This window comes from Myotis yumanensis, unplaced genomic scaffold (genome assembly GCF_028538775.1).
Source record: "Myotis yumanensis isolate MYYU_CA2020_CCGP unplaced genomic scaffold, mMyoYum1.0.hap1 SCAF_19, whole genome shotgun sequence".
Lineage (NCBI taxonomy): Eukaryota > Metazoa > Chordata > Mammalia > Chiroptera > Vespertilionidae > Myotis > Myotis yumanensis.
In genome coordinates, this window is record NW_027223770.1 from 3,148,252 (window position 1) to 3,174,861 (window position 26,610).

The following is a 26,610-nucleotide window of genomic DNA, read 5'->3' on the forward strand; positions in this document are numbered from 1 at the left end:
CGCGCTGGCCTTGCCGGACCGAGGTGACCTCCTCCCCCCTCGCCACCCCGCTCCTCCTCCTCCTCCTCCTTTATTTTTACACGGCGTCTCGCTTCCTCTCTCCCCTCCTCCCTCCTCCGCCTCTTCCTCCCGCTCTGCCTCCTGCAGCGCCCAGCCCGCTCCCCGCCGGGCCCGCCGCGCGCACCGCGGAGAGTTTGCCGACGCCCCGGCCCCGGCCGCCGAGTCCCGAAGGCACGACGCCCGCCCCGCGCGGGAGCCGCGGAGGAAACCGGAGCCCGAGGGCGGGCCGAGGACCCGCGCAAAGTTAGGCTCCCGCCCGCGGCTCCCGGAGGAACCGGCCTCCCCGCCGCTCAGCCCGCGCGGCCACGTGAGCGCCCGCCGAGCGCGCCGGGACCCGGAGGAGCGGCGGGACCCATGCCCGCGGCCCACCTGATGGAGAGCCTGCAGCCGCCCGCGCTGCAGGTGCCCGCGCCCCGGGGCGCGCCCGAGGGCAGCGCCGTCTGGTCCAGCGCGTCCACCCCCTCGCTCCGCCGCCGGCGCTTCAGGCTGCGCCGCGCGAGGAACGTGCTGGAGCGGAGCCTGGAGGCCGGGCTGGCGCGGGAGCTGCCCCTGCCCCTGCCCGGCGGCGGCGGCGGGGCCCCCGGCAAGGAGCTCCTGCAGCTGCCGGCCATCGAGATCACGCCCTCCAGCGACGAGGACACCCCGTGGTCCAACTGCTCCACACCCAGCGCGTCCCCGCGCCGCAAGCGCTCCCTCCTCCGCAAGTGGCTGCGGCTGCGGGAGCGGAAGGAGTGCGGCGAGAGCAGGTACGGTACGTCCCGGTCGCCGCCTTCCTTCCCCGCCTGCCCCCCCGCCCCCTCCGCCCGGGCCCCGGGCACCCCGCGGGAACTTAGGGGGAATCAGAAGCCCTCACCCCACGGAGCTCGGGGAGCCAGGCGCCGGGCATCGGGCTGACGGCACTCTGGCTTCCGTTCTTGCCAGCGACCATCTCCTGGGCCCAGGGCGGCGATGGCTGTGTGCCTGCCGTCTGTCTGTCTGTCTACCTGACACACTGGCGAGGGCTTCAGGCTTCATCATCTCCTCTGATCCTCACAGCAAAACGAGTAACACACGCCACGCAGGTGGGACTCATGCTTCCCGCCCGACGTGGGCCGGCATCATGGCGAGCAGCCACCCTCTCACTTTCATCCTCACAGGCCTGTTATTCCCATTGCACGGATGGAGGCAGCAGAGGCGGGAGGCCTCCCGTGGCTTCCCCCTTAGACTTGTGTTTCTCCTCTGTACTCCACTTCCACTTTCATTTTTATTTTAGCTGGGCAGCGGCAGGTTGCCTTTCCTGGGTCTTTAGACCTCTAGGCCTGCTCCATGCCACGGCGGTGTGTGCCCGGGTCAGGGTGGCACCGGAGTGGTGGGGGAGTCCGCTTTCCCTGCACAGAGAATCCGTGTAGAAAGCACAGGCCAGCTCTCCCCACCGCCCCGTGAGGACCTCCTCCACTCGCTTTCAGACTCTGGGGCCCGGCCTCCAGCAGGCTGTGCCCTGGTGTGAGGTGACTGAGCAACCGCCCACCTTCCCTGGGACTCTCCTCCCAGTCGGATCAGTTGCCTTCATTTCGGCTCAGCGAGCACTTACTGCCTGTTCCTGTGAGCTCATGGTGGTGGCTCCAGGAGGGAGTCGGGGAGGGCTGGGTAGAATGAGGGGATGTGGAAGTGGAGAGCTGGGAGGAGCCTTGGGTAAGAAATTAAGACATGTGAGTCTCGCTGCGTGGAAGAGATGGAACCATGTGAGCCATGTGGTACTGATTGTACAAGAAAAGACAGGAGAAAGAAAGGACGAAACTCAAACCACAAGTACAGATGGGCCCCAGGAGACGCAGGGAAAGGACGAGGGGCCTGCCAGCAGGAGCGGGAGGCAGTCAGGACAGAGGGGTCAGGGCGGGTGAGCCAAGAAGAAGGTGGGAAGGATGAACAAGGAGATGGCAGTAAGTACTTATCTATCAACACGTGACGCTAAAAGCTGAAATACACAACCGAGCAGAACAGAAACAGACTCCTCCAAGCAGAGAACATTCTGGGTGGCCAGATGGGAGGGGGAGGAGAGAATGTGTGAAAAAGGTGAAGGGATTGAGAAGCACAAATGGATTGTTACAGGCTTGTCCCGGAGATGTGAGTGCAGCATAGGGAACATGGTCCCTAGCACTCTAATAGCTATGAGTGGTGTCCGATGGGCACGAGGTTTATGGGATGATCACTTAGTACAGTGGTTCTCTACCTTGGCTGCACATTAGAATCACCTGGGAATCTTTTTAAAATCCTGATTTCTGGGCCTCATCCTCCGAAAATTCTGTTTCTTTGTTACTAATGTTGTGGCCTCACCCCATAACAAAGGAACAGGCCAGGACCGGTTTGGCTCAGTGGATAGAGCGTCGGCCTGCGGACTGAAAGGTCCCGGGTTCGATTCCGGTCAAGGGCATGTACCTGGGTTGCGGGCACATCCCCCGTGGGAGATGTGCAGGAGGCAGCTGATCGATGTTTCTCTCCCATCGATGTTTCTAACTATCTATCTCTCTCCCTTCCTCTCTGTAAAAAATCAATAAAATATATTAAAAAAAAAAAAAAAACAAAAAAAAAAAAACAAAGGAACAGAATTAATTTCCGGAGGATGAGGCCCAGGAATCAGGATTTTAAAAAGATTCCCAGGTGATTCTAATGTGCAGCCAAGGTGGAGAACCACTGGCTTAGTAAGTTATACTCTGCCCAATCCCTGGGGTGTACGCCTGAAACTAATACAATATTGTATGTGAACTATAATTGAAAAATTAAAAATGATTTAAATAAAAAGTTAATACTAAAAACAAACAAACAAAAAGAACAGGGCGAGCCATGTGTCGTGGAGGGGACGTTGCAGAACCAGCGGGTCTCGTGGGAGGAGCATGCTGAGCCGCCCAGGGTCTCTCTTCCCCTGGCGCAGTGCTGGCGGTGTGGTCCCCGCAGACGCAGATGGAGAGCTTGGTTCGGGGCTGTCTGTGGACCTGGGACACCAGCCCTTTCTGTCTGGAACTACACACCCGGCTGTCTTTCCCACAGAGCAGAGGGAAGCGGGGCACTCCTGGTGGGAACTAATCTTGAACTAAAATAGTTCATTATGGTTTGCCAACTCTCTTCAAATGTGAGAGACCCTAAGAGACGCTGTTTTGGTCTTGAGATTTGGCCTCAGAGGCTGAGGACAGAATGTGGGGAAAGAGTCCTGCGCTGCTGGCCAGGGCGGGGGCGGGGGCGGGGGCGGGTTGGTTAGATGTGAGGAAGGCGTCCCTGGTTTTGAGAATTGTCAGGATTCAGTATAATCTTCATGTTTGTTGGCGTAGGGAAGGGTTTAAGGCAGTTCTTTTAAATGGTGGCTGTCGTAGGAGAATGTATGCAGTTTGTACAAAACGGCAGACTCTGGTTTCAAACCAAATTTGTCACCTTAAATCTCTACTCTTAACCACTGTTATACGGCCTCCTGTTGGCCTTTATCTGGATTGTGGTTAAAACAAAACCCTACCTGTTTTACAAACTTATTTTTTGCTGATTTGAGAGAGAGAAACCTTGGTTGGTGCCTCCCGGAGGCTCCCTGACGGGGGGCTTGAACCTGCAACCTTTTGGCTGAACAGGAAGAGGCGCCCAACACCCGAGCCAGTGGCCGGGGCAGAACCCATCATTCTTAGTCCTTGGGAATGGAAGGCTTCTCAGAAAGAAAAGCAATGGAGTGTGCATGCCCCGCTAGACTCCCGGAGGAGGAGATGATGTTCAGAAGCAAAGGAACACAAAGAGTATCGGTCTCCGAGTCAGGAGGCCGAGGGTTCAACCTCAGTTCTATCGTTTATTAGCTGTGAGGCTCGGGGACCTCACTTGAAGGTGCGTTTCACCTTCTCCGTCCGTGGGAGGCTATCTGTCGGCTCATGGGAGGGCTTCAGAGTAAAACACGTGAACATGCTTTGTCCACTTGCCTGCTGTGCAGGGTGAGGAGGCTCGTCATGTCTGTGAGTGCCTCCCGTGGAGTGGCGTGTGCTGGGAGCGGGCGGCTGTGTCCTCTCCGTGCCTGCAGCCACGCCTGGGATCCTCACGCATCCTCACAGGATGAGGGGGAGTAAGCCTGCCCGCCCAGCCTGGCATCTTCCCTCTTCACGTCCCCACCCCAAGGCCCCTCCACACACAGAGAGGAGCCCTGGTAGGTCTGCCGTGGTGTTTTCTCTGACCTGGGAGGAGGCCAGGGCCCCAGAGGGCCACCGCTTGTGGGTTTTAACTGCTAAATTGAACATAAAAGAGGGTCAGGAGACCCCTCTGTCCTCCTTCATCCTGAGAAGAAAGGAGTGGAGAAAATGGTGATGTGTTTGCACGGTTTGGGGATCCAAGGATCCGGGAGTTAGCACTGAAACGCTCCAGTCCCATCTGGTCTGGTCCTCTCCACCAACTTCACTGTCAGCACTGCACTTGGCCTTCCTGTGACCCGGGGATATTTGCTGGTGAATAGAGAGTAACGAGCGACTGAGCGATTCCTTGCTCTATAGTGTCTGGAATGGAATTCTCTTTGTTCATGAGTCAGGGGACATTTCCTCGAGGAGATGAGTCCAGAGCTGAGGTGTTTGATGTCCCCCCCCCCCCCCGCCTTTATTCAGATATAATTTACAAACCGTGCAATTCACTCCTTTTTACAGTAGACAACTCAGTGGGTTTAGTATACGCACAGATTGTGCAGCTATCACCACAGGGAACCTTAGAACATCTCCTTACCTTACAGATAGGCCTGTGCCCTTTAGATGTTACCCTGATCTCCTGATTCCTCATCCCCCGTCCCTAGGCACCCAGGAATCTCCTGTCTGTGGAGGCTGAGTTTAAATGGGACCAAAAGCCTCTTGGTGAAAGCCGTTTGGGTGTTTTGGCTTCAAGATGGGGATGGATGACAAGTGTGGTCTTGCTCAGGGATGTGGAAAGTGAGGGTGGGGAGGTGAAGGGCTGACAGGCCAGGAATTACACGGAGTTTGAATTTCCATCGGTCAGTCAGCCAACAAAGGCGCCCGAGCTTCTGCAGGCTGGGTGCTTACACACCCAGTTCAGCTCGCAGGGACCCTGTGGGCTCTGGGACCCGGGAGACAAAGCCTGAGTGGAATTTGAAGCAACTGATCTTGCTGTTCTGTGTGAACTGGGCGGCGAGTGGAGGCCACAGCTGTGCATGTGCTGCCACTGTGGCACGTGATGGTTCATTCCTGTGTCTGCTGGCCATGCCGCTGAGCCCTGCAGGTGCCGCCGAGGCGGTGAGGCCAGCCTGGGAGTGAGTGCTGTGTCCTCGGGGGGCCGTGGCCAGCAGGCTGCGAGGACCGTGCTGAGGATCAGAGCTCCTCTGACCGTGGCAGGGTCGGTAGTGAGATGGAGCCTTGTCTTCCAAGATGGCATCTGCCACCCTCTGCAGGGGAGGGACGCTGAGCAGGGGTGAGGACGTGGGAGTGGGTGCTGATGCGGGCACCCAGGAGCGCTGCTCTGCAGCACCCTCTGTAGGACCCCATTGGCACCATCTCCCCATGGCGGTTCCGTCCCCGCTTCGTGTAACCTGTCACGCCTGCTCACAGTCCAGCAGGCGGGCAGCTGGAGAGCCTTGTCACCCCGGAGCCTCGGCTCAGGCTCAGCTACACCTCCGACCTCAGGGGGTGCCTCTTAGTGATTCTACCCATCCTGGCGGCCAGGCTACCTGCCTGGTGCCGGCCTCGCTGGAGGGGGGAATTGCAGGTAATGAACACACATCGTTGGCAAATCTTTCTCGGTTTTCCTCCCCTTCCTCTTACCTGTAGAGCACGTCTTGCTTCTGGTTTCAGCTCAGTTTCCAGGGGAGGGGGACCCCGTGCTCTGACCCTCAGCCGTGTGCCTGAGAAGCACAGGGGGTGTGGGAGAGAAGAAACCTAACACAGGCATCAAGCAAATGCTAAGGGAACCTGTGATTTGCACGCAGATGAGTAATTAATTGGTGCCGGATAAGGTTCAACTAGCAAAATCTCCACCAGACCCGGCTTCCTTGAGGGCGGGGACTGTGCCTCACTTTGTGCCAAGTTTTCTGCTAAGCTCCCTAAATACACAATCACGCTTAACCGCCCCCCCTCCCGCCCCCTGGTGGGTTTTGGGACCGAGGATCCTGAAGTTCAGGGATAACTTGCTCCTGGCTGAACTCACAGCAGCAAGAACGAGATGTGAGCCAGACGCTGTACCATCCCCAGGCCTGGCCCTGGGCCGGTGTTTGTTCACCTGCAGGGGAAGCGTGGAGGGTCGTGGCCACGCACAGCGCTGGAGGCGGTGCCACTGGCCTGGGCGACTGGTCCTTGGGGCGCAGCTGCCCTCTGGCTGGAGGGTGGACACAGAGACGCCGAGGCGGGCCCTGTGGGCTCCTTCTCCCTGGCAAGGTCCCTCCCTGGCGTTGGTATTGAGCGTTTCCATGGTGGCCGTGCACTCGGGGTGCCAATTACATGTCAGGCAAGAGACGAGACGGGCGCTCCTGGGGCGCGTGAACAGGTGACAATGCTGCCTGCTCGGCCTCTTTCTCCCGGGTGTTATCTGTGCGCCGGTTGCTGTGATGGTCACAGATAATTGCTTCTGGGCAGCTCTGAAGTTCTCATTAAGGCGTCTGACCGGCTAGGCCGCTGGAGGGGAGTTTCCTTCCTGACCCCAGTGCTCACCACGGCCCGGCCTGCGAGAGCGGAGCCGGGAGCCGGGTGGCTGCTGGGTGCTGTGCGCAGGGGGCTCTTCCTGAGCCGGAGCCCCGTCCTGTGGTGACTCGCCAAGGGGCTGCCTGCCCCACCTGCTGTGCAGGCAGATACAGCCCTTAAACATCTTGGGGGGTCTGTGCACTCTTCCCTTCAGAGCCCGAGGCACGTCCATCTCAGAGATGGGGAAGCTTCCATTGAGTGCACAAGCGAAAACCAAAAGTGAGCTTCAGGTGGGAGGAGGGAGGCCGAGGGAGATGCTTCCAGCGGTCGAAAGGGACATCGGGCAGTGGCCTGGCGCCCCATCTGCCACTGCAGGCGGCCGTGTGCCACCCCCTACGGTAGTCCTGCTGTCAGATATTCTGTTTTCAGACCGTGTGTCTGGATTTGCGATCAGATAGCACAGTGCAGAGCCATCACCAGCCGAGCCACAGCCAGGACCACTGAGGAAGGGGGGAGGCGGGACCCACAGCCTTCACCCGGGGCCCTGCACGGTGCTTTGGGCAAATGAGGCGACCTTTGTCCCTGTTCTGATTGGATGAGATAAAGAATGAAAACGATTAGCTCCATCGTGGAGGCACAGCTGGGCCAGGGCCGGGAGCGGAGGCCTCTCTCACAGGCTGGGCCGGTTTCTAACCAGCACGTCGCTGGAGGCTTCCGTTCCTCTGAGGGCCTCCCCACGTCCGCACAACTACCCAGCTGCTCCCAGCCGGTGCCTCTTGCCTCCAGTCCGACCACAGAGGTTTCCTCTTGCTGCTTCTGGTTAGCAAGTTCAGTCAGGAAATGAGGGGGCTGAGTAAAGGGACAAACAAAACACAACACAACACCCCACCAAACAACAAGGAACAACCCACCTGGTTTTTCCCTTTTCTTTTGCAACCATGGAAACGGCCTCTGCCTGGGGGCCTGGTTTGGGGATGGGTTTGGGGGTAACCCTGCAAAATGTGCCCCAGCAATTAGGAAAATACTGAACGACATGGACGGCTCGGTTAGTGACACCGTTTTCAGTCTCTCCCAGGGTCTGCCAGCTCGTTGTCTTATATAACAAAGTAAATTTTTACGTTATAAAAGACAGTGAATATTGTGTGTGTAATAAAATAGCGAGTTAATGTACAATTTTTGGATAGTAGGGAAGAGGAAAATAGTCGATCATTTCATCATGCTAACCCAACTGCCTGTTTGGTGTTCCTCTCCCTGTTACTTGTTCTCAGATTTCCTTCCTTCCTTCCTTCCTTCCTTCCTTCCTTCCTTCCTTCCTGTTAATCCTCACCCGAGGATATTTTCCCATTGATTTTTAGAGAGTGGAAGAGAGAGGGAAAGACAGAGAGAAACATCAATGTGAGAGAAACACATTGATTGGTTGCCTCCTGCACAAGCCTCCACCAGGGACTGGGCCGAGGAGGAGCCTGCAACCCCGGCAGGTGCCCTCGACTGGAATCGAACCTGGGACCCTTTGGTCCATAGGCCGACACTCTGTCCACTGAGCCCAACCGGCCAGGCTCAGATTTTCTTTTTAACTGAACGACTTCTTTTCTTTTTCATCAGCTGGTACCTGCAGAAGGTCAGGGCGAGCACAGGCCCATGGGGTGGGGAGTGGCGGTCTGGAATAAGGAGAAAAGGAGTTTCTGAAGCTCTGCTTGTGGAGGCGCCATGAGAGGGAGATGCTTCTCAATGTGGGGAGCCCCTCCTCACAGCCGATGCCACGCAGCCGATGCCACGCAGCCTCGGCCTCACGCTCCCCGTACCCAGGCCTGTCCTGACCCCGGCACCCCGCTCGGTCCGACGGGCCTTCGTTCCCAGCTGGGTCAGGACGCTCCGAAGCTCCTGACCTTCCTGCTGATTCTCAGGGCCAGGTGGCGTGGCCGTAGGGAAGCTCACTCTGAACAGGGCTGCTCCGAGCGCAGTTGCCGTGGGCGTGGGGACAGCATGTGCTGTTGCTGTGCTGTAACGAGCCACACGGTGCGGGCATGTGACCATTTCAGTTAAAAACAAACAAAAAACACACAAACTCCTGGGAAAGACGATCGCGCCACCTGCCTTGATTACTTCCTCATGTGTTCAAGCCGTGCTACTGAGAAAGCTCTGCCTGGGATCTAACTGAATCCTGAACTCCCCATGGAACAGTTCACACTCCGCTTCTTTGGTTTTGTCTTCAGTGTGGCTGAGAGGGTATTTGCTCGCTCTCCTTTGGGAATATTCCTTAGCAGACGCGGAATTGGTACCGTGGGGTGTTAATTCCGGATTCTGAGGGAAGCCCTGGCTTCGTCCTGCCCACATGGACTTCCCTGCTTTTCCAGTGGGGACCGTGCAGCCCTGTGGGCTTCCTGGAGGAGTCGGCAGCCACACATGGAAGACGGAGCGAATCTTAGAGGTGAGCAGATAGGCCTGGCCTGCCCATTCAGACAGGTCTCAGGGGTCCTCTCCCTCTCGCACGTCTTCCTGCTGGAATCACTGCCCAGAACGCCTGCATCGGCGACATGCCTCTCTTTAGCCTCAGAGAGCGTGGCTGGTGGTGCTGGCTCAGGAGCGGTCCTTCTCATAGCGCACAGCACTGACTGGTCCTTCCGGGGCCGGGGCCGGGACTCGCAGGCGGAGGAGCGCACAGCCTGTGGCAGGTCAGCGTGTAGAGGTAACTGGTAGAATGTGGAGTTCAGGCGAAAGCAGAAAAAGCGGGTCTGAGGAAAAGGCCTGCTGGGAGGGAGGGGGCAGGGTGCTCGGACCGGTCTCACCGCCACGCTGCCCGCCTGTCCCACCCTCAGCTGCCCCGTCAGTCCCGACGGCCCGGCTCTGCGTCTCAGGGAACCTGCTCTTCACGGTGGTGGGATCCATGCAGTCACTTCAGCTCTGAGCAAACGGAGGAGTCCCAGACCTGACGCTGGTCAGTGGCAGGAATGCTCTAGAATACAGGTCTCCCACAACCCCACCCGCCCAGCCCACCCCATGTCCCGGGAGCTCCCCTTTGCCCAGGATGGAGCCATTTCTTCATCAGTGAAGCAGAAAACCCAGGCGGCCGCGCTGCCTTCGAGGGCAGGCAGGGAACGGGTTTCCCGGGCCAGCTGTCCTCACCCGTCCCCTGGGCCTGAGGCCACGCGGGCGGAGGCTGGCTCTGCCTCTCACTGTTTCCCTGTGTGTCCTGCGCAGCTTACCCAACCTCTCTGGGCCGGGCCCCTTCCTCTTTTCTTAAGTGGAGAGCACACACTTCTTCATCTTGTAAGACAGACCTAAGTAGATGGACTTGGAGAACTGTGTTACTAAACAATCAAGTGAGACTTGGTGGGGGGGGGGGGGGGGTGTCTGTGAGGCCTCTGGGTGCCGGCTGGACCAGTGGCTTGTGGTTTCTGTGGTCATTTGTGAGATCTAATGGTGGGTGCGGAGACGAGCTTTGATCACTGTGGGCTGCTCCTGCCCGTCTCTTCAATATTGGGCTGCTTTAGTTCCTCACCCCAGGCTTTTGATTTCTCCTGCTCCCCCCTCCTTCCCACTCTCTCTCTCCCCCCCTAAACCCACATACTCTCCTTAAAGGGCCATTCTGTCCGCTCTCCTGGCTTGGATCGTTCCTATGTGATGCTGACTCTCACGTGTACCTCAGACTCATCTCTGTTCTGAGCCTGAGGCTCATCTATCCACCTGGCGAATGGACATTTCCACGGGAATGTTCTTCAAACCTCATCTTGTCCATCCCGGACTGAGCCCATCGTCTTCCCTCCAAACCAGTCCCTCGCACTCTGTTCCCTGCATTGAATTAGGGACCCTTCAGTGTCACGAGGCTTCCTGCCTTGGGAGGGAGTATTCTTCACATCTGTCCCACCTCCAGGCTGTCGGCAGGCTGAGGTGTGGCTCGGGCGTCCTCCTGTCCGGCTCTGACTGCCTCGCAGCCCTGCCCCTGGGTCTGCAGCCCAGGCAGCGCTCCCCAGGGCCCCCTGCTGCTCCCTCCTCTTCATCTACTGCTAAAGCGACCTTTCAGTGCCTTCCCTTCCCTGGTCTTCGTAGCCATGTTCCTCCGTAGAGAATGAACCCCACTCTGGTGACACGGACCCAGTGTGCCCCCGCAGCCCTCCTCCTCCTCGGATCTGAGCTTCCTTGGCCTGTCCCCCAGGACTCGGGCACTTACTGCATTCGTGTCCCTAACGCTGCACCCTTACTGGCTGGTAAGATGTGAGGGCAGAGGAGCCTTTTTCAGTGTTTGTTTTAGTTGGTGCCTGCCAAGCTCCGTGTATGGAACGCAGCAGGAGTTCAGTAAATCTGTATTTAGGGAATGAACAAATAATCAGACGAATAGAGGACTGTAAGGAAATTTGATTTTCATGAAATCCTATTAGAAATCGTTTTGCAAAGCCACATGTCCCACAGAAGCCGAGTGATCGCCCCTCATCATATGCCATTTGTGTGCGTGGATTGTGGGAGTGGGTTGTTAGTCTGTTGCTGGTTTCCTTCATGTTTTTTTTTTTTATGCCGCCCGTGTCTTCCACAAGACTAAAATTGCCCAGCGATCCAAGACGCTGGTCTCCTATGGGGTGGTCTCTGTGTGAGAGTCGGACTTGGCGTGTTAGGTGGAGAGGGTTCATCTGTCCCGAAACAAGGCCTCCGACGGGAAGACCACATTGGGAGCGGCTCTGTGGCTGGTGGTCAACGGCGGAGGGGGGGTGGGGAGAGGTGGGGTGCAGTCTGCACATAGTGCTTAGCCTTTTCCCGCCTCTGAGAAACATGTAACTTGGGCACATCGCATCGCTGGAAGGGACTTGGTCTGTTTTCTACACTTGGGAATCGGGAGTGTAAAATCATGTCTTGCACCTGATTTGAAGAAGCGATGGGTGGAGGAGGCGCTGGGGGCTGGCGGGGCCGCTGAGTCCTCCCATGAGGGTGGGCCTCCATGTCCTCAGGGTGGGCTTTCGGACGCAGACGTGGTGGCTGCTCTGACCTGGCCCAGGACCCGGGAGGTGCGGGTATTCGCTGCCCTCGCTGCAGCTGTCGGAGCCAGAGCAGCTGTTCTGGGGTTTGGCTCTGTCCTCCTCTTCTAGGGGAAGCCAAGGGCCAAAGGGTCGCCAACAGGAAGGCCTCTGTGTGCAGTGTAATGACAGCCCAGGAAGCCAGGCCACAGCGCCCCTTACTGAGCCCCGCAGCCTGGGAGCCCGGGCGGAGGAACAGAGGGAAGAGGGGACACTGACCTGGCCGCGGGACTTGCAGGAGGCAGAGCAGGCGTCCACACGGACAGATGGGAGCAGCTTATCACGGCCTCTCCATTCAGCAGCACTCGATCCTTTTCCAAGTGACCTACAGGCCTGGGCGCAGAGTGTCATTATTCCTTGTGTTTGCCCAGCACTTACCACGATGCCTGGCACCGGGGCCTTTCCGTCCCGAGCCTGTGGCAGGACAAGCCAGGCCTTCGTGTGTTCCCACAGCCTGTGGGGCAGGGGCAATGAGTCTGCCCACGGGCACTGGCGGAAATTGACATCTGAAAGGTGCCCGCATGCACACACCTCAGGAGTGACGCTGAGTCCTGTCATCGGCGTGCAGACCCTTTTCTGCACTGCACAGACCATGGAACCATCTGACGCTGCAGGAGGTTTCTGCGCATGTGCTGAGCTCGACTGGCCTCTGCTCCCAATGGGTTTCCTTTCATTGATTTCTTGTCCATTCATTTGCTCAACAACAAAGTTGTTTTTATTACATCAACATCTGTTAGGCAGTCGATGCCAGTCACACAAATACATGTAAAGTTCTACAAGTGACAAGTGGCCGAGGGGAACGCAGCGTGGTGTCCCCGGGGAAGGCCTCCCTCGGCACAGGGGCTGGACATCTGCCCTCGGGGAGCAGAGCCATTTCCGCTCAACATACGGCCTCGCCCACTTGTTCCCCAGAGCAGGCGGCGGTGGTGGTGGGCAGCGCTGGCTGGGAGGCCCGCCCTGGCCTGGCACCCCCGGCCTTTGCTTTGCTCGTTTCTATCAGACAAAGGACCATTGAAATTCCCTTTGGGTTTTCCAGTGGAAAGAAAAGTTTTGTTTTTACTAGCACTGTTCATGCTAAGGATTCAAAATTGAGGCACTTTTGGGTATCGTCTGTACTTCTGACCTTACTTCTCACAGCCACGGAGGACGAGGGCCTTGGAGCTCCTGCCCCCAGTGGCCTGCTAGGCTGAGGCCCCCGTGGGTGACGGTGCTGCTGGGAAATGATTGACGTTCACTGTCGTAATCAGCTCAGCAGGGCACTTGGAGGGGGAGTAGGAAGCAGCTGGCACCATGCAGGCAACTCCAAACACACTGGGTCAGGGTAAGTGGGTAGGTACTGAGAATGAACAAATGGGTCATTTAAAATAAATGTTGCATGTTTAACATATATTTAATATAGAGAGATATTACACGCGCGCACGCGTGCGTGTGTGTGTGTGTGTGTGTGTGTGCAGATTTAACCCTAGGGCAGCTGAGGTGCTCTTTGGCTATGGGATGAACTATTATTAGCAAGGAGTTTTACTTTGCCTCTTGAATATGGTATTTGTCCTGATGTCAGCAGTTGGGTTAGATCCATCTGCCTCGGGGAGACCAAGACTCGGTCGGCCCGGTGCCCGGCGAGGACGGGGCTGAGGATGGAGTGTCGAAGCCGCGCATGTCCACTGATTGTGAGTGTGAGAATGAGTCAGGGCAGCCGAGGACTCGATAGTGTTTCTGCCTCTTCCAAGGCTGTTTGCCTTTGAACAATGCCACTGAGAATAGCCCGCTGCCTGCCCCTCACTGTGGAGATGGCTTCGCAGTGGCTGCAGGTGACCCTCATTCAGGACCGATTTCCAGCCGCCGTCCTGGGTCCTGGCGTAGAATTCCCGCAGCGCCAGCCTCTGCCCTCGGCCGCTCCGCATCCTCTCTCCTCCGTAAACAGGAGGGTGAGCATGTGAGGTAATGACGGTGAGGCAGCTCTCCGAGCCTGAGGCACAGAGGTACTCGCATCTGGTTCTCCCTTTCCTTTAGGTTCAGGGGAAAGAGGCCTTTCGCGTGCTGGTTTAGGGCCCACCTCGTGGGGTCGGAGGGCAGGTGCTGGGCTGTGGGTGTTCCTCAGGCGGCACCTGTGCTGAGTGGTTTGGGGTTGGCAGGCCAGGAAAGCCTGGCGGCCCATCCTGTACCGCCTGGGGGAGGCCTCGGGAACCTCAGCAGCAGGTTGGCAGAGTGCTTGGCGGAGTCGCTGTGGCACCTGCCCGTGTGCGGAAACGGCGTGGCGGAAGCCATCAGGCGATGCGCCCGGGGTGCTGCCTCGGGTCCCGCAGCACCGTTTCTCCGCCCCGTGGGGCTCTCTGTGAGTGGGTAAATGACTAAAGTATTTGGTTAGGACTGTTTTTATTTCTTCTCATTGCAAAAGCAAGTAAGACACAGTTTTACCATAAACCAGTTTTTTCCTGGGCTAAGGGAGTTGGGGGGGGGGGGGGCCTAGGCCTAAGGCAGGACTAGGGGGAGGCAGGAAGGACTCTGGGAAACAGCGCAGCTTGCAGGGTCCTGGAGTCCCAGTGCCCCACTCCCTTCATCTGTCTTCAGGGTTTCTGCCTCCCCTTCCAGGTGTCCAGCCCCTGCCATGTCTCCACCCCCTGCCCGGTGTCCAGCCCCTGCCAGGTGTCCACCCCCTGCCCGGTGTCCACCCCCTGCCCGGTGTCCACCCCCTGCCAGGTGTCCACCTCCTGCCCGGTGTCCACCCCCTGCCCGGTGTCCAGCCTCTCCCAGGTGTCCACCCCCTGCCCGGTGTCCAGCCCTCCCAGGTGTCCACCCCCTCCCAGGTGTCCACCCCCTCCCAGGTGTCCACCCCTTCCCAGGTGTCCACCCCCTCCCAGGTGTCCACCCCCTGCCAGGTGTCCACCCCCTCCCAGCTGTCCACCCCCTCCCAAGTGTCCAGCCCCTGCCAGGTGTCCAGCCCCTCCCAGGCGTCCACCCCCTCCCAGGTGTCCACCCCCTCCCAGGCGTCCACCCCTGCCAGGTGTCCACCCCCTCCCAGGTGTCCACCCCCTCCCAGGCGTCCACCCCTGCCAGGTGTCCACCTCCTCCCAGCTGTCCACCCCTTCCCACGTGTCCAGCCCCTGCCAGGCGCGCCAGCCTCTCCTGCCCCGGGTGCCCTGCCTGGCCCAGGGGCCCATGCCAGGCTTTCTGTGTCGTCCTTTCCCTCCTGCACTTCCCGTTTTAGGGGTCTGGTCTGTGTTAATGGGAGGGCAACAGACAGGTGCTGACAGATTATCAGCTGGGAAACCAGTCATAGAACATCTGTACTTACTCTTGAGTTTGATCTTCAATCGGATGTAAGATAGATTCTTGCCGCTTTTTCCTGGTTCTAAAGTGTTCTTACAGGAACTCGCCCGTTGTTTCTAGGAATGGCTGACTCAGTCTCCTCCAGGTTGGCTCCTGAACCGAGCGACTTCCGCCAGAGCTGGCAGGGGAGCCCAGTGACCTGCCCTGTGGTGGTGGTTTCATAAACCGTTTCTGTGAAGAGGCCGTCGGGCACCCGCGTTGCTGATCTGCGCTGGCCTGCCCCCCAGTCCGCCTGCGCCTAAGGGGGTGGCGCTGGCCTCTTTGGTCACCAAAGCCTCCTCCTCGGGCGTCAGGCCAGCTGGTCACTGGCCTCCTGGCGTCTCCCTCGGCTGGGCTCCAGCTGCGGGCGCCCTGCCTCTCCCGGCGCGCTGCTCTGTCTCCTTGGCTTGCTGAGGGCCCCTCACCAGCTGGTGTTGGGCAGCTGGACTCTGAGGCACGGGCTACTTTTTCAGATGCTCACGCGTGGCCTGTGGCCATTCTTTGCAAACTGCCCCAGCTCAGACCTGCGCCTGCTGACTGGTCATGGCAGACTCTGGTCCCTTTTTGTGCCAGGGTTTGGCTGCATTGGGCTTCCCAGGTGCCGAGGGCTGCCCCCCGGGGCGGAGAGGAGAGGCGACTTCAGCGGAACCACTTCAGGCTCTGCCCAGTCCCTGCCCCTGACTCAGCCTCCCTTAGTCTTATCACTGAGGTCACTCCCGCCCCCCTCCCCCTTCCCAGCTCCCAGCCAATGCTGCGGCAGCTTTGTCAGTGAAAGGACAGAATTCAGGGCAGAGAACCTAGATTAAAATTCTCATCCTTTGGCTCACCGACAAGTCACTCTTAGACATGTCACGTGTCCCCTCGAGCCTTTATTTTTGTCATCTTTGCAGTGGGGATCAGAATCTATACATATGTGTGTGTGTTTAATGTATGTGCCTATCTATATATATAAAAGGCTAAGTGTCTACCCGACTGGTAGCTATGACACGCACTGACCACCAGGGGGAAGATGCTCAATGCAGGAGCTGCCATGACGCACACTGGCCATTTAAAAATAATGTCACCAGGGACCTGGTGCCGACAAACTAACACTCGGCTTCCCCAAGTGGGACACAGGCCCTGCCACCACCCCGGAGCGACACCCCACCAAATCACAGCCAATGCTGCCAAAAGCAAAATGCAGCCCACAGCCCAGTCCAGCCCAGAAACGGTCACTGTGGGCCCTGGGTAATGACGTCACGTAGCAACACCCAGCTTCCTCTCCCTAGCCACTAGCCTCCTTAGAGTTTCTTCAGCTCAGGAACATGACTTGCTTTATAGCCAGGTGCAAACATTTCACACTGTAACCAAATGTCTGTGAAGCATTTTCCCGTGTCTCATCTCATTTGATCCTCACAGAAGTCCTGGAGAAGGTAGATAGGAGACTGGGTGGAATCCTCTTTTCTTTTCATTAGCCGGAAAATGGAGCTTTAGAAAGCTTAGAAACTTGACCGACTGAAAAGAAGTAAGAAATGGTGGACCTTGAAAATGACTTCAGGTTTTCTCACTGCGCAGAATATAATCAAACACTGCTGCAGTTATATATTTTACCCTTTGTTCTCCCTGTGTGCTCTACAATAATAATCTGCTTTGTGCTGATATTTACTGCTGTGTTGCTGACCGTTACCTGAATGAGAAGTTGGGATGCTTCACTGGGCTGGAAAAGGTTTAGCTACATCAGAAAGCAGGTCTAATTAAGCAAGTTGATTCTATATCTATAAAAGGCTAAGTTGACTCGCACATGCACGATACATATAAAGCTCTCACTGGCGCCAATCACATGCGTGTGTTTCCATCTGTCATTGTCGATCGTGAATTTGGTTGACACTTCTATTATAGAGAAAGGGTGAATACTGATATTAAAGTATTTCTTCTAATTAATTTCCTTTCAATGTGCACGAACCCGTGTACCAGGCCACTAGTGTGTATATAATCTGCGTTCTGGTTGTGGAAGGATCAGGCGGAAGGAAGTTCGAGGAGCACTTTGTGGCTGGGAAGCACTGTTGAGCTGTGAAGCGTTCCTCTTCGAGTTCAGCAGAACACATTAGTGTGCAGTATCTTGAAAACACGGAGAAAGCAGCCACTGTGTGCACGAGAGGAGGTTTCTCTGATGTCGCCAATGTGCCGGGAAGGCTTGGGCAGAGCCACCATTGTCACTGTGACCTACTCAGGCTCCGGTCTGTCCTGGCTCAAAGGGAGCCAGGCTACGGGTCGAGGAGAATCAGGGAGAACCCCTGAGTCAGGTCATGAGTGCGTCAGAGGGAGACAGCCGGGCTCCAGGTGGCACGGGGCTCCGGTGGCCTGCGGGGAAGGTGCCGTCAATGAGGTGGGGGCTCTGGGGTCACAGACAAAAGGCGTGCAGGGCGGAGGGGACAGCCTGCGCCGCACTGGACGGGCACAGCCGCTCTGTGCACCGGGCTTATCCGGCTCGCAGAGGAAGTGGAAGGGGAAGCTGCTGCCTGTGGTGGGCCTGGTGTGTGAGGCAAAGGTCTCGGGGCTGCAGTTTCTGAGAAAGCCAGCAAACTTTCACCCAGGAAGAGCACGTGCGCTGTTTTAGACGATCGTAGGTGGTGAGTAGGTGGTGCAGGCCGGCCGGCGGCATCTCCCCTGTGCACAGCGCTGCCCAGCTGTGCTGTCAGGCTCACATGTAGGCGGTGGGAGTGCTCACCCACCGAATTCAGCAAGTGATAGAAGGCAGCCCCTCCCCCCAGCTGGCGTTAGGATGTGTCAGCACAGTTAGGGCTATTGCAGGGGCTAGCACTTCAGTAGCTAGCGAACTGGCTGTGTGTTAAAAACCCTTCAGATCCAGCCCCAGACCCCCTGGATCAGAATCTAGGGCAAGTGAGGGGCAGGGGCCTGTTCATAAGCAAGTTTCCGGGCGATCGCTAGGCGGCCAGTCTGGCCCTGGCCTCTGGGTCCGGTCAGGGCCCTGGGGTGGGGGAAGGCTGCTAGAAAGGGCGCTTCAGAGGAGGAGCGCAGGACTGAGGGACGGGTGGGGCGGGGCGGGGAGAGCGAGCTCCCACAGCTCTTCCTGAGTGTCCTGGTTGGACAGCTAAGCAGGTGGTTGGTGGTGCAGGTAGCGCAGGAGGGAAGGCAGGCTATTTGGTAGAAGAGATGGGAGTGGGGAGCAGGGGGAGTTTTCGACGTGAGGAGCCTGGGGAGGCCGGGTTTTGGCGATCCTGGAAGCAGCTGGATTCGGGGGCCTGGCGCTGTGGCGGCATTCGGAGCTGCGGTGGAGATTTGGGGGTCAGCGAGCCCTGGTCTGGGTGGGACTGTGTGGGGACGGTGCTGAGAAGAGAAGGGGACTGTGGTCAGAGCTCTGGGAACCGCCTTCCAGGGGTCGGAGAACAAGGAGCGCTGAGAAGAGGCGCAGCGAGTGGCAGTTTGTGTGTATCCGTCTAAGTGCTTCCTCGGAAGGGGGTCCTTACGGGCGTCCAGAACCCCCCAATGCTGAGCAAAAGCCACACGTGCGTTTTCTGCACGAGGACGACGTGAAGCACTGCGTGTGTGGCTTGATTTCTGTCATCCGGCGTGGTGAGGGCACCTGGCATCTCTCTCTCACACACACACATACACACACACATGCACATGCACACACTCATGCACACACACACCACACACATGCACCACACACACACCACACACATGTGCACACACACATGCACACCTTCGCGCACACGCACCACACACACACCACACACATGTGCACACACCTTCACGCACATGCACACGCACACACACCGCGCACACGCATGCACGCACATGCACACACGCACACGCACATGCACACACACGCACGTATTAACTGGGAGACGGGCTGCGTTTCGTCAGTCGTCTCGCACAGCATGGCAGTTGGGAATCTGGCTGAAGGGCTGCTGCTGTGGAGGAAGGTGGGGCGTGTGGCAGCCAAACAGAGGCTCCCACTGTGCCCTGGGCAGCCCCTGACTTGCCCCGTGAGAGGAAATCAACGGAAAAGGAGCGTCACTCCTGCTGAGCGGTCTGGGTACGGGGACCAGGATCAAGATGATTGTCCCACGTAAGGCCCAGGGTCACCTGTGGACAAAGGGGCCCTTGTGAACCTGCAGCTCCCGGCACTGCCCTGTCCGTGGCCAGGGAAGCGAGGGGTCTCCTGAGACAGGAGGGGCCGGGGCTGGGGGGAGGGGCCCGGGGCTGGGGGAGGGCCTGGGGCTGGGGGAGGGCCTGGGGCCGGGGACCAGATTCCCCGGCATCAGGTTCTGGGCGGCACCTAGGACGCTCCCGTTGCTGGCTGAGCAAGGCCGACCACTGAGCTTGTACTTCCTCTCTCCCGAGGGCCTGAGCTTCTTTTTGACGCTGGTCGTCGTGATGGGAAGAGAGCATGTGGGGAACTGGGAGTCCCTGTACCTGAGGGCAGCTGGGGAGAGTTTGCACTGAGACACTGTCCTTACCCTTCCTCACCCTCCCTCCGAGGAACGTGCGGGTAAGAGTAACTCTCACTGTGCGTGGTGAGAGGTCTAGGACTTCATTCTGGTGAGGGGTCCCTCGCCCTCCACGAAAACAATACTCAGAACAGAGCCTTGGAGCCCTGGCCGGTTGGCTCAGTGGACTGAGCATCCACCTGCGGACTCAAGGGTCCCAGGTTCAACTCCGGTCAAGGGCACACGCCCGGGTTGTGGCCTCAGTCCCCAGTGGGGGGCATGCAGGAGGCAGCTGATCAATGATTCTCTCTCATCGTTGATGTTTCTTTCTCTCCCTCTCCCTTCCTCTCTGAAATCAATAAAAATAATAATAAAAAAGAACAGGGCCTTAGAGAGAATCACCCATGTTTTCCCAGTCAAAGCTTGGTTATCTGTATCCATGGAAGCAAGGGTCTTGCTTCACTGGGGCTGTGAAAAGGAACCAAGTCACACCCACTAAAAGCTTAGGAAGGCGCCTGGCATTGAGCAGGTTCTCAGCAATGTGACTGCTGTTTCCCTTGAAAAGCAGCACTTCTCGGGGAGCCATCCTTGGTGGCCACCCACTCCATGGCCATCCCTCCCCCGGGCTTCCACCGGAACACCAGTGCTCCACCCACCCGCCCGTCACCCCACCGCCTGGCTGAGCTCCGGGGCCCAGTGCTGACAGCTCAGCCCTCAGGTCCTGTGAGAGCAAAGACCCCAGCTGGTCACACCTGCGCCCGGCACCGCGCGGCATAGGCCGGGTGTACAGCGCGTCTGACACAGGAATGTCCAAATCTCCAGCCCCGTCCTCCCGGCTCTCTGCTTCCACCGGACACGCGCCGGCCAGGCCCAAACACACCCTGTGCGCTCCCAGCCAAGCCCAGGCCACACTCCCCGTAACCACGTGCCTGCAAATGTGCAACATCCCTGACCCGCGGCGTTGCAGCACCTGGGCCTCCGGGTGCGTCGGGCACCGGCCTGGCCTCGGGAAGCCCCATCAGCACCAATTCCCGCAGGGCCCAGATTCACTGATTTCCAACAGGCCCCGCCCCAGGCCCGTGCTCTGGGGATGCAGCTGGAATTAGACGGCCACGACCCTTAAGGCAGCCACTGTACCAGTGGTTCTCAACCTTGGCTGCACATTGGAATCACCTGGGAATCTTTTTAAAATCCTGATTTCTGGGCCTCATCCTCCGGAAATTCTGTCCCTTTGTTATGGGGTGAGGCCACAACATTAGTAACAAAGAAACAGAATTTCCGGAGGATGAGGCCCAGGAATCAGGATTTTGAAAAGATTCCCAGGTGATTCTAATGTGCAGCCAAGGTTGAGAACCACTGCACTGTACGGAAAGCCACCGGGGCAGCACTGCCCCCTACGCCGCCTCCCCTGCCCCACGGTGCCAAAGCCGGGCACCCTCAGCGACTCCACGTGAGGAAGCTGCGCCCCCCGCGGCGGGGCCCCGTGGACAGTGCAGGCGAGCGTGGCTCTCCGAGTAGACGTTTCTGGTAAAAGTTTGCAGGAAGAGCTTTGAAGCCCACGGCTCCAGCTTTTTTGTTTGCCTCCTTCTTTCTGAAATGTCTGTGATAAAATTTCTCAAAAATGACAGTGAACTGCCCTGCTGGTGTGCTCAGTGGTTAGAACTTCGGCCCTCACATCAAAGGGTCTCGGTTTGCTTTCTGGTCAAGGACACGTACCTCGGTTGCAGGTTCAATCCCTGACACTGGTTCAGAAACATCACACTGATGTTTCTCTCGCTCTCCCTCCCTCTCTCCTCTCCCTCCCTCTCTCCTCTCTCCCTGCTTCCCTCCCTCCATCTCCCTCCCTTCTTTCACTCTCTCTAAAAAAAAAAATCAATGGAAAAAATATCCTTGGGTGAGGGTATAAAAATAAAATAAATAACAGTGAATTAATAGTTTTACAAAAATAACCTGTTAATTTAACTATAAGGAAACCTTGGTTAAAAGCGTTGTGAAATTAATAGGGTGTTAATTTTCACATATGACATACGGGCCAGTAATTTTGTCCATTATAGCCAAAGTCCATTAAATCGAGTGAAAATTGAGGGCTTGCTGTATAAATGTTATCGCAGTTTCTTTGTGACTTAAGTTCCCTTGGCATAAAGAGGAAGAGGAAGGGTCCCAGTAGAACATAAGCTCCTGAGAGCGGAGAGGGTGTGCCAGGGACAGCAAGAAGAGCGAGGCTTAAAGATGGGAGGAAGCATGAAGGTCAGACCTGCCCGTGGCCCAGTAGGAGTGGATGTGCCCGTGGCTGTTGGCTTGGCACTAATAGGGTCCCGGTTGATAAAACCAAGGAGAGGTGGGCGCGGCCAGGTACAGCGGCTGATGAATGACTCAGTGGCGAGGAGGCAGAGGCGGTGAGTGTGACGGCCAGTGGGTCTTCATCCTGGGAGCCCATCAGGATCACTGGGAAGCTTTTGAGAGATGCACCTTTCTGGGCAGGTGCAGACTCTGGGGAGGGGCCAAGGAATTGCATAGTAAAACTCCCAGCTTGCTCCGATACGGTTTTGATGGATGTTTGACAGTAGGATATCCTATCTAATAAAGAGGGAATATGTTAATTGACCCTCACACTGTCGCAAAGATGGTGGCACCCACAGCCAATAAGGAGGGAATATGCTAGTTGATTGCCCCACCCTCAAAGATGGCAGTGCCCACAGCCACAAGATGGCTGGCAGGGGGAGGGCAGTTGTGGGCAATCAGGCCAGCAGGGGAGGGCAGTTAGGGGGGACCAGGCCAGCAGGGAGGGCAGTTAGGGTTGACCAGGCCAGCAAGGGAGGGCAGTTGAGGGCAATTGGGCCAGTGGGGGAGGGCAGTTAGGGGCAACCGGGCCAGCAGGGGAGGGCAGTTAGGGGCAATCGGCCGGCAGGGGAGCAGTTAGGTATTGATCAGGCTGACTGGGGAGTGGTTAGGAAGTGATCAGGCAGGCAGGCAGGCAGGCGAGCAGTTGGGAGCCAGCAGTCCTGGATTGTGAGAGAGATGTTCGACTGCGGGTTTAGGCCCAATCCCTGTGGGACATACCCCAAGGTGTCCCAGGTTGGAGAGGGTGCAGGGTGGGCTGAGGGAAACCCCCCACCCAGTATACAAATTTCATGCACTGGGCCTCTGGTTCTTTCAATAAAATGCCCTGAGGGGGAGGGTTGAGAAATAAAGGACTTGAGGGAGAGAGCTTTCTTTTTTTTTTTTTTTAAAAAAAAAAAAAAAAAAAGCTTTTATTGATTTTTGGAGAGAGAGGAAGGGAGGGGGAGAAAGAGAGATAAACATCAATTGGTTGCTTCCTGGTAAGCACCTGACCCAGGGAAGGAACCTACAACCTGGGCCTGTGACCTGACCAGAAATCGACTGGTGCCCTTTCTGTGCACGGATGACACTCAGCCAACTGAGCCACGTGCCAGGCTCGCTCACTCTTTCATTCTTTCACCTGCCTACCTACTTCCCTCCCTCCCTCTCTCCTTCCCTCCCTCCCTCCCTCCCTCCCTCTCTCCTTCCCTCCCTCCCTCCCTCCCACCCTCCCTCCTTCCCTCCCTCTCTCACAGGGACATCATGTTTACAGGTAGAAGAACTATTAGAGAAGTGTTAATGAGTTGAAAGATATTTAACTGGAACCTGAATCATCGAATCTGACCAGCTATGCACCTTGCAGGTTCCCACGGGAGCCATGAGCAGGACGTCCTGCTAGCTTTGTAGACAGGTGGTCAGTTTTCACCGGAGTGCGCCATTCTCTGAGTGGCTTTTGAAAACGTTCAGGTATGTTGTGTAAGGAGCTGGCAGCCCTGGGCAGCGCCCCAAATCACATCTGTTTACTTACCTGCTATTATTAGACTTTCCCGAGCTTGCCAGATGGCAAACAGAAGCGATTCTCTTTGTTCTCTGCTTCTTCGCTGCCGCCTTTCTCCCCACAAACACCTTTCTGCTGACGGGACAGGCCAGAGTCGTTCACAGGGCGGGTGACTCCGCCCAAAACCAGCTCTCCCTTCTGGGGGCGACAGGGTGACTGGCCCTACGTTTCTGGCCACATGATCTCAACATTTTACTACGAGGGTCTCTTCTGTTACCTTCCTCCTAAGCATTCAGTGTTTTAAAATCCTTACGTGCCAAACTGAACATGAAGAGCGTTTGCGGTGTGCCGGCCAGGCCCAGGCGCTTTCTGTGGGTGGGTTCTGCCGTCTCTAGTCCCCACTGAGCCACTTACAGCCGGTGATATACCCACATCTGACACTTAGAAACGTTAGCTGTTTTGCCCGTTGTCACCCTAAGTAAATGGCAGAGTCAGGACTAGAACTTGTGTCTTTCTGACTCCAAACTCTGAGCTCAGAGCCTGTGGGTGCTCACCACAGCCCCGCACAGGTGGTGTTCCATCCCTTCCCTCCCTCGGGGACAGGCTAAGAGGTGAGTGACCCGCCGAGGTGCCAGGCCCGTGAGAACCAGCGGGGGACCTAGGCGTGTGTCTCCGTGCTAGTTCTGTGGCATCCGCTGCCTAAAATACCTTATTTCCTCATTTTTAATCATCAAAGTCCTATCAATCAATGTGGCTCTGAGCCGTTTGAAGCTTCCGGTTAGCATGAGGTTAGCATGAGGTAGTTGGTGCTAGCACACCAGGTTGCTCTGACTTAGCCAAAAGCATGAAGCGCCACGTGACCTGCACAGCCTCCGTGTGGGTGAGTGTGCCGTCGCCATTGGGCTCTGAGGTACTAAGTTCCAGCCTGCACGCCCGGAGCTGCTGTGCCCACGGCCCGGAGCTGCTGGGCCCACAGCCCGGAGCTGCTGTGCCCATGACCCGGAGCTGCTGTGCCCACTGCCCGGAGCTGCTGTGCCCATGACCCGGAGCTGCTGTGCCCACTGCCCGGAGCTGCTGTGCCCACTGCCCGGAGCTGCTGGGCCCACTGCCCGGAGCTGCTGTGCCCACGACCCGGAGCTGCTGTGCCCACTGCCCGGAGCTGCTGTGCCCACGGCCCGGAGCTGCTGTGCCCACGACCTGGAGCTGCTGTGCCCACGGCCCGGAGCTGCTGTGCCCACGACCCGGAGCTGCTGTGCCCACATCCCGGAGCTGCTGTGCCCACGGCCCGGAGCTGCTGTGCCCACATCCCGGAGCTGCTGTGCCCACGGCCCGGAGCTGCTGTGCCCACCTGTCCAGGCCCCGGGCGTGGGCAGCCAGGCCCCTTCGGCGTCTGTGGGAGGAAGAGCTCTTGCTGGTATGGAGCACTGGCTTGGAGCAGGTGCCATGTTCTCTTTGGAGCAGCGACACTGCCTCCGCGGGCACCAGGACGCCTTCCTGAGCCTTTGCAAGGGTCCTAGCCTGGGGGGGGGTGGGCACCCGAGGACTGGGGTTACCCAGCCTGACCACCCAGCATCCTGGCGCCTGGGGCTCTGCCCTTGGAGGTGAGCCTGGGCTCAGGGCAGCGGGTTCTGCCCTCCCCCCCCCCCCCAGCGTGGCCGTTACCGTGACCTGGGCCACGTGCCCAGCCCTGGCTGCTGGTGAAGACCAAGACCAGGATCCCGGCTCCTTCCCTTCAGCTCCTCTCCCTCAGCAATGTTCCGGAATTTAAGGAGGCACTTCCCCGCCTGTGGAACACAGCGCTGTGTTCCCGAATTTATGGCTCCAGGACTTTGGATCTGAAGCCTGAAGCGGGACGGGCTTGGGTCGCCGCTGTCCCCTCTGGCCGTCAGGGGGACGCTGCGTGCTCGCGAAGTCTGCTTCCCGGCGGGGCTAAGCCAGCGTCCAGCCGCCTGGCCCCCGGGCCGAGTCCTTCCAGGTCCTGGTTCAGAGTGTGTTTCGGGGTTTCCAGCGGACACTCCCACTCAGTGCCCGCGGCACCGCCTCCGCGCGCTCCTCGGCCTCATAAGCCATCCAGCCAGACGGACCGTCTCACCGAGGCCCGGCTGGGACGTGGCCCTGGCGCCGGCACCGCGTCCTCCCCTGCAGGCCGGTGGGTGCATTGTCATGACCCAGTGGACGTGCAGGTTCGCTTAGGGCGCGAGGAGCTGCCTGTGTCCGGGTGTCACTGTAACTGTCGCTGTAACTCAGGCTCTAGTGAAACCGCCATCGGTCCCGCGTTCTGACAGGCCTGCCCACGTGTAGGCGTTTATGAGAGGGCGAGGCAGGGTCTGAGCCTCTGAAATTCTGCTGAGCGACGAGATCGCGTGGGACTGCGTGGAGCGTGGTTGGCAGCCACTCACTGTTGGCAGCTGAGTTCCAACCTGGGAGGAGAGAGACCCGGCCCCTCCTGGCCGGGAGGAGGGAGGACCCCACGCTCAGGCGCGATTGCCATCCGGGATCCATCTGCAGCCCCCGCTGCGTGTTCACCCCCACACCATGTGCTCCCTGACAGCCCCCGGGGAAGTTTCTCCGGCGCTGCCTCTCCATGTGGCTGCATCACGGTGCTGTGCACACTGTGCCTGCGGACGGGGAGCTCCTCGCGCCCATCTCAGCCCGGGACATGGCAGCTGCTGGGAACGGCCTCCTCTCCTCGCTCTGCTTGTCCTGTTCCAGAGTCAGTGCACACTCCTTGCTGAGACAGTCACCGCCCAGAGGGGAGCGCTCTTTCTCGTCCTGTGCCTCTGTAGCCGCAAGAGCCATCGTCTCCCCCTGACTCTGCTCTGACGCTCCGATCCCAAGGCCTGGAGAGCAGGGTCCTCCTCAGATCGGAGTCTTCTTCCCCAGGACCCGCAGAGCAGTGCCTGCAGGGGCCCGCGCGTTCCTGTGCGGGTGGTGCGTGCAGGCTGTTCATCTTCCACGCGCGTTCATGCTTTATCCTCACAGCAGCTTCCAGGTAGGAACTGTCATGAGCTGACTCCCTTGTGCAGGAAACGATGCCAAATAATTTGCTCCGGGTCGTGTAACAGGGAGGGCGGAGTCGGATCGCACCCAGGCCGTGTGATCCAGGCCCAGGCTCGCCTCTGTGTGGACGCTGCCCTGGCTGCGCGCACGCAGTGGGCGTCAGGGAAACGATCGTGGAAGGCACGCGGGGTGATGGTTTGCGTTACTTTGAACCGGTGGCCGCTGAAGGGGATGAACTGTTGCCTTGTCTCTACCATCTGAGCTGTTTTCTAAGCGGCGGGAAGGCCTGAGCCAGTGCAGAGGCTGTGTCTTGGTGTTTTTGGTTCTGGAAGAGCTGGGTGGTTGGCCTCCTTGAGGTTCTGGTTTGGATGGCGACAGTG

General features: G+C 58.0%; 1 protein-coding gene across 4 annotated transcripts in view; it reads left to right on the forward strand.

Moving 5' to 3' along the window:
- The first annotated feature begins 414 nt into the window (after positions 1-414).
- GRAMD1B (GRAM domain containing 1B) overlaps positions 415-26,610 on the forward strand; it is a 166,263-nt gene continuing 140,067 nt past the window's right edge. For all 4 annotated transcript variants that reach the window (XM_070400026.1, XM_070400029.1, XM_070400028.1 and 1 more), the window contains exon 1: positions 415-806. In XM_070400026.1, the coding sequence (XP_070256127.1) occupies positions 415-806 (392 nt within the window). The remainder of the gene's footprint in view (positions 807-26,610) is intronic.